The sequence below is a fragment of the Sinocyclocheilus rhinocerous genome, unplaced genomic scaffold, assembly GCF_001515625.1.
Source record: "Sinocyclocheilus rhinocerous isolate Xijiao unplaced genomic scaffold, SAMN03320098_v1.1 scaffold470, whole genome shotgun sequence".
In the NCBI taxonomy this organism is placed as follows: domain Eukaryota; kingdom Metazoa; phylum Chordata; class Actinopteri; order Cypriniformes; family Cyprinidae; genus Sinocyclocheilus; species Sinocyclocheilus rhinocerous.
In genome coordinates this window covers 1,040,611-1,050,660 of record NW_015637537.1, presented here as the reverse complement: position 1 = coordinate 1,050,660, position 10,050 = coordinate 1,040,611, and the positions used below count along the sequence as shown (strand labels likewise).

General features: G+C 33.5%; 2 protein-coding genes across 4 annotated transcripts in view; both read right to left on the bottom strand.

Annotated features, from left to right (window-relative positions):
- Positions 1–1,568, bottom strand: part of LOC107748969 (protein RER1) — a 10,422-nt gene extending 8,854 nt beyond the window's left edge. The window contains exon 1 of one of the 3 annotated variants that reach the window (XM_016564007.1): positions 1,417–1,568. The gene's annotated coding sequence lies outside the window, so the exon portion shown is untranslated. Of the gene's footprint in view, positions 1–850; positions 983–1,416 lie in introns of those variants that run through there. The other 2 variants (XM_016564005.1, XM_016564006.1) reach the window with 2 other exon arrangements.
- Positions 1,569–4,239: 2,671 nt separating this feature from the next.
- Positions 4,240–10,050, bottom strand: part of LOC107748968 (tumor protein p73-like) — a 13,813-nt gene continuing 8,002 nt past the window's right edge. Inside the window, exons 8-9 of the mRNA XM_016564003.1 lie at positions 7,250–7,343; positions 4,240–5,197 (exon numbers count right to left, since the gene is read on the bottom strand). Coding sequence (XP_016419489.1) covers positions 4,871–5,197; positions 7,250–7,343 — 421 coding nt within the window. The 3' untranslated portion in view covers positions 4,240–4,870. The remainder of the gene's footprint in view (positions 5,198–7,249; positions 7,344–10,050) is intronic.

Genomic DNA, 10,050 nt, shown 5'->3' with positions numbered 1-10,050 from the left:
AAGGAGGGGGCTTTGTAGAAAACGAAGCGTTTGAGAGAGGCGGGGCATAGAGGAATGTACAGTATGTACAGTATTTGAAAAATAATGTGTTTTTTGAACATTAAAGCATGTCAACATATTCTGTTACACCAAATACACAAAATAATGATCTTTAAAAAAGCATCATATGACCCCTTTAAGGATTTTTTCCCCTTTGGATCTGCTGATTTGCTCTGTACTGTAAGTGAATGGCACTTCACAGGCGGGGTTATGGGTGGTGTTAAATGACATTTTGAGTTTAAAATCCAAACACATTTGTTGACTAAATGATCTTCCCTCTTGCGGATCAGTCACATGTTGCCCATTTCCGTCAATGATAAAATACGACTGACTTGAGTGCGTGGTCGCAAAACAGGGGAAGCCTCCGAGTGTTAACCTACACATGTAATCTGAGGCAAAGTCCAACATACAACCGCGTCAATGAACAAGAGGTTGTTCGAGTGTATAATAATCATCCTAAATTAAGATTACCTTCAACAAAACGGCACATAAACTGAAAGAAGAACCAGTTTGGTGTCTGCATAAGACTGAAGCCTCAAAGCAGCTCATCAGCCTCATTCCCCCATCTTTCACTCACTTCTACGTAATCTAACGCATCAATTTGGTGAATACCAACATACATTATTTATATGTCAACAAACTATAGTGATGATTTTAGGGCAGAACCTGCGATTCCCGGTTGAGATACGTGTCTATTTCCTGACATTTACACCAAACAGGACAGTGCATGCAAATGAACAGTAGCTTTAGTTACGGTACAGAGCTATTCTCAGTCTGTTCTCATTAGTCAACTGGCGCAACGGACACTTACCTCAACGTTTATTTCATTAACTCACTAATAACGTAACTAATAGTCAGCTAATAGCTAATAGTCAGACCTTGTAAGCTAATTTGCTATTTAGCATAGGCGGTTAGCCGCAGCTGAGTGATTCCTTTAAGGCGCAAAGCATGCTGGTTCTGTAGTTTTTAAATCAGGTATTCTCCGTTGACACAAAATACGGGCGACTACGTGTAAACTACACTTCCCATCCTAATACACGAAACAATTTGCCTCAAGCGGAAGCACACGGGTTGTAGTTTTTGAATGTGAATGTGTAATCGAAACTAAACCTGGGAGACATCGAGAAGAAACTATAAAGACCAGCAGACACGCGGGAAAGTGGACAACTCACTTCCGGCGGAATCCGAACGCAGGCGTTTGAGGGGTAAACTTTGCTAGCACTACCTTAACTGCATCTTATAAAAAATATCATTTTACAATCGTTATGCCACTGGAGGACGACAGAATTAGACGGGCAGTTGGCATACTCGAGGAGTCGAGGTGCCTGTGAGAGGTTCAGAACAGGAGTAAGATGAGAGGAATGGTGTTTCTCTTACCCGGTTGTGCCGCTGTGTCACTCTCGCGCTGCTGCTCTGTGAACACGTCAGTGCTTCTGTTAACCGCAGCAGACCAGACCAGAGCAGCCGCGCGCGGAACACATCGCTCCCTGTGCTGGACCTCCGGCCTGAAACCCAGTTACTTCTGTTCACACAGATCCACATGTGCTGGAAATGCACTCAAGATGTAGATGAGTTTGTTTCTTAATGGGAAAGGCGCATTATTGTGCCATCCCAAAGAGGCACAAAATCACTTTCACTGACTTTACATCCCAGCAAGCAATTTTGCGTTTAAAAGACTCTATTAGACGTCTAAATATAGCCTAGCCGTCTAGGCTAAAATGAGGCTAAATTTGGGCTGTCAGTGAAAATCGAATAGACGTCTAATCATAGCCCATTTATAGACTAGTCATCAATTAGACGGCTATTAAACGACTACATATATACATCTAATAGACAACAAAATGGCAATCCATACATACAGCTTTTATTAAGAAAAATAACATTTTTAACAACTTGGACAACTTAAGACAATACAAAATGATAAACCTACAAAAGAATTAATGACAAAAAATTTTTTATAAATACAATACACTTAAATATAAATATTATGATAAAAAAAATAATCTGGAGTTTTTAACAACTTAAGATACTAAAAATGAAAAAAATAAAATATTTTAAATAACGTTAGCTGTAAATTCGAGGCACAGGTAGCTTAGTCTTTTGTTCATCACCTCCACAGCAAGACAAACACTACTGGAAAGACGCGGAGAAAGGCAACTCAACTCAACTTAATAAACCCGACCTGCTATTTTGATTTTTTATTTGTTTGACAGGGAAAGCTGTGTTTCGCAAACAGAAACACACGCGCACATATATTCATAAAAAAAAAAAAAAAAAGAACACTCCCTAGAAAAAAGGGCACATTCTCTCGAGGAAGAAAAAGGGCAGGTGCTCAAGCACCCTTTGATGTCTATGTGTGCACGTGCCTGCGATAAAGATATAGTTCTAAAAATCGTTCTCAGTATTAAATAATAGCAGAGTCCACACCACAACTATAACGATAAAGACAAAGAGAAACGATATCGTTGGAATCACTTTCAAAACGATTTTTTTCCAGCTGATGAACGATAAAACACTGACAGCCAATCAGAATCCATCCTGCTGTAACGAGCTCGAGAATTGCGTGCGCTTAGAATAAACAGACGATATCGTTCGTTGGTGTGGACGCTAATATCGTTATCTTTATAGTTATCGCTCTTGGTGTGAACGGGGCTTTATTCTTCATTCAGAACCCGCAAAAGTCTCGAACAATAAGTAATAAAGTGTCGTCTCAACTTGATCCTAAATAGGTGTAAAAAATCACATGCTCAGAATGCCTGAAATCCAGCAGAGACCAGACAACAGACACATTCTTGTTCTTAAACATCCTCAACAGTTACTGATCTTGTATTAAAACACCCTCATTTTGCACACTTTAGTATTTATTTGAAAAAGAAATCACTTTACAGCATTCAAACGTGGCAATATAAAAAAAAGAAACAGCGTTACAGCTCTTTAATGAAACACAAGATAACTCTTAAAAACATTTCTAAAATCTGTATAAATGACACAGCATGACATAATACTGACTGATATTAACTGTGGATATAACATTGTTTACAATATCCTAAAGCCATAAAGTGCTTTGATCTATATGATGGTATTTCACCATCACGGCCAATTTAAATCAGCAGTTTTTCCTCGATTAACCTCCTGGGACTCAGTCTGAAATGTGCTGTTCTTATCACACGAACAACAAGGAGTTATATGTGTAACAACTAGTTATTTACAAATGCATTTGCTTGTTAAATAAAGGTGACAAATGTAGCTCTGACTACATACAATCCACCAAATCATTAATGATCAAGATGGCCCTTAGTTCAGTTTCATACACAGTCTTTATGGGTGTAAGAAATATAAATACATTTCTTATATACCACAGAAGACACTGTTCCTGGATGACGGCTCTGTCTGAAACACTTTCCTCTAGTATCTTTCACCTGAACAACACTTGGAAAACCAGACAAAAATAATTGTGTTGGGTCTGCTGAACAAAAGTACTTCAAACTTTGTCATCGTCTTAGTACTAGCAATGTTAAAAGCGATATTAAAGTGGAGTTAGGTTTTGAAACAGTACATAGTTTTTGTTCTTTTGTGTTGAAGAGGTGAAACTCACAAAATTACGTATAGGTATATACTTTTTTCAGCCCCAAAATAAAAAAATAAAATAACATTTTGATTAAAGACCGATTTTAATTGTTTTTATTTATTTATTTTTTTGTTTACAATTTAGCACATTTATTCCAAAATTCTTATTTGTTGTGCTTTGTTGATTTTTAAAAAATATATTTAATACATTTCCTTTTTTAAATGCATTTACGTTCTCATAAAATAAAATCATAATGTAAAAATCATAATGTGTGTGTGTATATATATATATATATATATATATATTTGCAATTTGGGGATGAAATGCCACCTTAATACCTTGGCTGAGCCATAATTTTACTTTTACATAAAAACATCATACATTTAGAGACATTTAAAACAAACTAACAAGACAGTGATTACATATGCTAAAGGAAAAAATAGACATTATATCAGTACAGCATGATAAATAAAACCTTGTCCTGCAAGGCTAATACCACAAAACTTTACAATTCTGACAACCCTTATGATGATCCAGTGTCTCCCTGTCAATAACATAATACTTAACACATAATTCATAAAATAAAATAAAAAAGTTGCAGTGTAAAGCACCACTTCAAAAAATGTCTTAGTTTAAATAAAAATGCTAATAATTAAAAAATGAATTAAATTCACTTTTATGGTGTTGTTTTCATCAATATTATTGTAAAACTTTGATGAAAAATTAACTAATTATAGGTATAACTTATAATGAGAAAATAATTCAAATACAGAATGCCTTTTGATCTAGTTGTACATGTCTGGCTTCGAGAAACCTGCGCTTTTCAAAATAAGTAAATATAAAGTATGATTTTGTGGTGGGTCAAGCATCCACTCGATCTACGGGCATTACTTCACACGTTATTCAATACATGACTGCACAATTATTATTTACACCGAGCCGAAATTAATAAGGCAATGTTCTGAAATCATACACTGCTTTTAACTGTTCATAACTGCGTCCTAATAATATTATTTCTTTTAGCTAATGGATCATTTTTTGTGTGATGTGATATTAGCATAAGGCCACAAATGATAATCAATTAAATAAAATGATTCATTTGAACCCTGGTCTTCATAAAAGCGAATAGTTTTTTTTTTACTCCTCAAATCCCTTGTTGTCAAATATGGAAGTGCTACTACATGGAAATGTAAACTGTCCATCGCAGTTTAAAGAAATCAATATGGTTACGATGCATGGAAAGCGATGGATGCGCGGTCCTTCTCAGTGAACGTCGCTTTCTGCGAACTCCTCCTTAATGGAGTGCTTGTGTAACCTGCAGTCGGGCATATCAAAGCCGAAGTCAGCCCACTCCTCCGCTCCTGTGGGGGCGCTGCGGTTGGGGATGGTGATGGTGTGCCGCACTCTGAAGTGCACGGCCTCCATGACGCGCTGCCGCTGCAGCTCTCCTCCGGCGCCGAGGGCCATGGTGGCCATGTTACTGCCAGAGCGGATGAACTGCTGGCCGTAATCGTGGCCCTGCTTCATGTCCTGCAGGCCCCTCCAGATCGCCAGCCGGAACTGCTCAGGGATCCTCAGCGCCCCAAGGTCCTGAGGAACACAAGAGTGCATCTTACAGTGAAGGCCACGCTACTATTTCATGGTAGAATAAAACGGCCTTGGTGAATCATTTCTAGGATAGCAATACCAGTCATTTTTGACCTCGTGGGGACATTTCATTGGTCCCCATGAGGAAAACAGCTTATAAATCATACAGAATTAAGTTTTTTGAAAAAAAAAAAATAATAATTCTGGAAAAGTTTTGTTTAAAGGGGTTGAACAAAAACTTTATTTAGGATGCGATTAATCGCGATTAATCGTTTGACAGCACTAATTTGTATGTATACGTATGTGTTTGTGTGTGTGTTTTGCAATAAACTTAAAATAGGCTGTTTCTATAGATATAATTACCAAGTTTAAATTTGTATTTTTATATTTTACCATACTTTTTAATTCAGTTATGTTATATGCAATGCTTCATGGGATTGTAGTTCATTTCCTTCACTAAAACCAATAAGCACAGTCTTGTATATTTTTTTTTCAAATACTTTTTTAGTTTCAAATTTGGATTTTTGCTTCAAATCAAAGTTTGTAATGTTGTTATTCTCCTCGTAACTGATTGGTTTAGTTCATAGCCAGTGATGGGTAGATTACTTACAAACTGTAGTCCATTTACAAATTACATGAGTTAGTAACATAATCTGAATTACACATATTAGTTAATGTTGATGTTTTTTGTTTTTTTTTATTACTTTTAGATTACTTTTGACCTAATTAGTTTATTACAGACTTAAATGGGATTATTGTGTACCATATTGATAAAAAAAAATCCATTCTTTGTTATCAACATCATGAAATGCATTAAACATTACATTACAGTAGAGGTTGCCAAAATGTATATAAGTGGTAGGTTAATTTAGAAGGGAAAATTTCAACGAAAGAAAAAAAAGAATTAAGGAGAATCAATACATTTTGAATAATTTACTGCCATTATGTGAATAATATGTAATCCATTAAACAGTAACTGTAATCTGATTATTAGCATTTTAAAATGTAATATAATTAATTACAAGTACTGAATTTTTTAAATCTGATTACGTAATCCAGACTACATTACTACCCAGCACTTAAACAAAAACTTTATTTAGGATGCGATTAATCGCGATTAATCGTTTGACAGCACTAATTTGTATGTATACGTATGTGTTTGTGTGTGTGTTTTGCAATAAACTTAAAATAGGCTGTTTCTATAGATATAATTACCAAGTTTAAATTTGTATTTTTATATTTTACCATACTTTTTAATTCAGTTATGTTATATGCAATGCTTCATGGGATTGTAGTTCATTTCCTTCACTAAAACCAATAAGCACAGTCTTGTATATTTTTTTTTCAAATACTTTTTTAGTTTCAAATTTGGATTTTTGCTTCAAATCAAAGTTTGTAATGTTGTTATTCTCCTCGTAACTGATTGGTTTAGTTCATAGCCAGTGATGGGTAGATTACTTACAAACTGTAGTCCATTTACAAATTACATGAGTTAGTAACATAATCTGAATTACACATATTAGTTAATGTTGATGTTTTTTGTTTTTTTTTATTACTTTTAGATTACTTTTGACCTAATTAGTTTATTACAGACTTAAATGGGATTATTGTGTACCATATTGATAAAAAAAAATCCATTCTTTGTTATCAACATCATGAAATGCATTAAACATTACATTACAGTAGAGGTTGCCAAAATGTATATAAGTGGTAGGTTAATTTAGAAGGGAAAATTTCAACGAAAGAAAAAAAAGAATTAAGGAGAATCAATACATTTTGAATAATTTACTGCCATTATGTGAATAATATGTAATCCATTAAACAGTAACTGTAATCTGATTATTAGCATTTTAAAATGTAATATAATTAATTACAAGTACTGAATTTTTTAAATCTGATTACGTAATCCAGACTACATTACTACCCAGCACTGTTCATAGCTTTTAACTTTTAGTGACTTTTTTAAAATCCCTACGGGACAAAATGAATGGAGAACAGGATAAAACATGAACGACCCAATAATGAAAGAGTGTATTGACTGAACTGTTGGTTTACCTCCATGGAAAGAGTCTGAAGGTGGTAGACACTCTGGAGTCCCTGTGACGTGAAGTAGTCGATGCAGTTTTGGCAGCCCAGGCTGGTTAAGAAACTGTTCAGAGAGAAAAGGAATCCCACTAAGACCAAGCGGCTGCGCCCTGTGAATTACATATTCACCCATGGAGAACATAACAAGCCAAGCACCACGGCATTTGCACTTGCATCTGCACAGGGATTTTTAGCATCATATGCGATCATATGAGTGTATTCAGAATACTTGATTCAAATAAAGCATCTGTATTGTAATCATAATCATGATTAAATCAGTGATGGTACAAATACCAGTTTAAAAAATGATGAAACGTTGGGCTAGACGTGAATGCAATATACACTACCATTCAAAAGTCTGGTGAGATTTTTATTCCTCGATTTATTATTCTTCTCACTGAGACTGCATTTATTTGATCAAAAATCGATTTATATTTTTCGAATAGGCTACATAAATATATTTAAAAATGTAATTCATTCTTGTGATGCAAAGCTGAATTTCGAGCATCATTACTCCAGTCCATCAGAAATCACTCTTATTTCAAATAGTTCTTATTTCGATGACTGAAAACAGTGCTGTTTCATATTTTTGTGGAAACCATTAATCCTTTTTACAGGAATCTTTGGTTAAAAAGTTCAAAAGAACAGATTTTATTTGTAAATGTTTTTTTTCCGTCACATTTTTATCATTAATACATATTTGCCGAATAATAAAAATTTCTTTAAAAAAGCTTTACTGACCCCAAACTTTTGAACAGTAGTGTAGTTAAATGAAATGCTGCATGCAAATGTTTGTGTATTAACATTTCAAAATTTGCATATGATTTCATCTTACAAATAAAAATGCAATCACAACACGCAATTACATTAATGATGCATAACAAGTTTTTCATTGCATTGATCTTTTTATTATAAATATATCACCAATAAAAAAGGATTTGCTTGATACAATCAAAACAGGAAATGTTGTAAATATAAAGCCGACAGAGTTATTTTAAAGGTAGAGCAACTGAGACACACAGAACCACAAGTATGTGTAGGAAGGTATGCGTAACCTCTGCATTAAGTCATTATAAACAAAACATGGATTCAGAAACATTGGTTGCTTTGTCATAATTATAGACGCCGACTTTTAATTTCACCCTGATACATTAAGTATTAAATGTAGAGGGAACATTGATATTAATAATCAAATTTGTGACAATGGAGTCTGTAAAACATTGCAATGTGCATGGAAAATGACACATCTAGTTTAAAAATAAATATCCCTCAAGGTGCCAATATATAAGACATGACTGACAAAGTAGCACAGATGACAATGCGATTAACTGGGTAAATAATGTAAACAGATAACTGGGTGAAGGAAAATCTCAAAAAACCTGTCTGGAACGTGTTATACAGTGTCATATTTCAATCTGAAAGAAACTAAATATTTTTAGCACCATTAAGATTTTTTTTTAGTTGACAATTTTGATGACATTATTATATTACACATTTTTATATGAAACATTTAAATTATTATACCAATTCTCATATCTGTAATAAAAATAAAAAAGAAGATACGTTATTTAAATTATAAACAAGTATTTGTTGTGCTGTCTTAAATTAATGCTTATTTAATTTTAAAAAAATACTGAAAAACAACTACTATAGCTGAAAATTGAAAATTACTTTTTTATTTAATATAAAATTACTTAAAATGTATAATATTATTAAAACAAATAATATTATAACATTTTAATATTATAAAAAATAAAACAATAATATTAATAATAATTAATAATCATAATAAAGTAATAAAATTACTTAATATTATTAAGAATAATGAGAATTACAAAAAAAGAAAAAAAAAAGAAACTCCAAATCCATGACAGTAATGTGTATCTATAGGGGAAATTAGCTTAATTGTCATGAAAATAATGTTACAGTGCAAAAAAAAAAAACTTAAATGGTGCTTAAATCCAATCAAGCAAAATATAATATCTAATATTTTTGATTTTGGGGTGTACCAGACATGTTTTTTTTTTTGCGAGATTCACCCAAATGATGAAACTGCACAGGCCATTAATCAGAAAGGCACCTCGCCACCCCCTAAACGACTGCATGTGATCAGTAATGTGTGTTAATATGTAAACACAAAGAGTGGCTAACATTTGAATATGTATAATAAATGAAAAAGGCTTACATGTCTTGCACACTAAAGTGTGATTTGAAAATGTTTCTCTGACCAGCAGAGAAATATTTAGAAAGTTCTTACTCTTATGTACAAATAATTACTACGTCTGAAAAAGAAACTAAAAGCCTCTTTAAAAGCAAAGGTTTCATTATAATCGAAATCTTCTTTTGTGTATTAGCACAAAAGAAAAAGCATCAATATACCGTAATTCCATGATTAACCAAGTAAAGTCATATGTGTCCCTGGAGCACAAAACCGGTCTGAAGTAACACAGGTAAATTTGTAGCAATAGGCAAAAATACATTGGGCATCATTCATGAAACGCGAGCAGAATAAGTTTGTGTAAATCGTTCGTAAAGCTGTTCTGACGTAAATTTTCGGATTCATGAAAGTGTTCGTATTTTCAAAATGTTAGTTGGGACCAAAGAAATGTACACCTGCTCCCTGCCACGTGTAAATGGTGTGTAAAACGTTCTGTGTTCTTTTTGGCAAACTGATGACATTGAATTTTGATGCACTGCCATCATAATATTGTACAAGTTTGTTTGCTCGTTTTTTTTTTTTTTTTTGTAGCTGAGAGTTGATAAAATGTTTA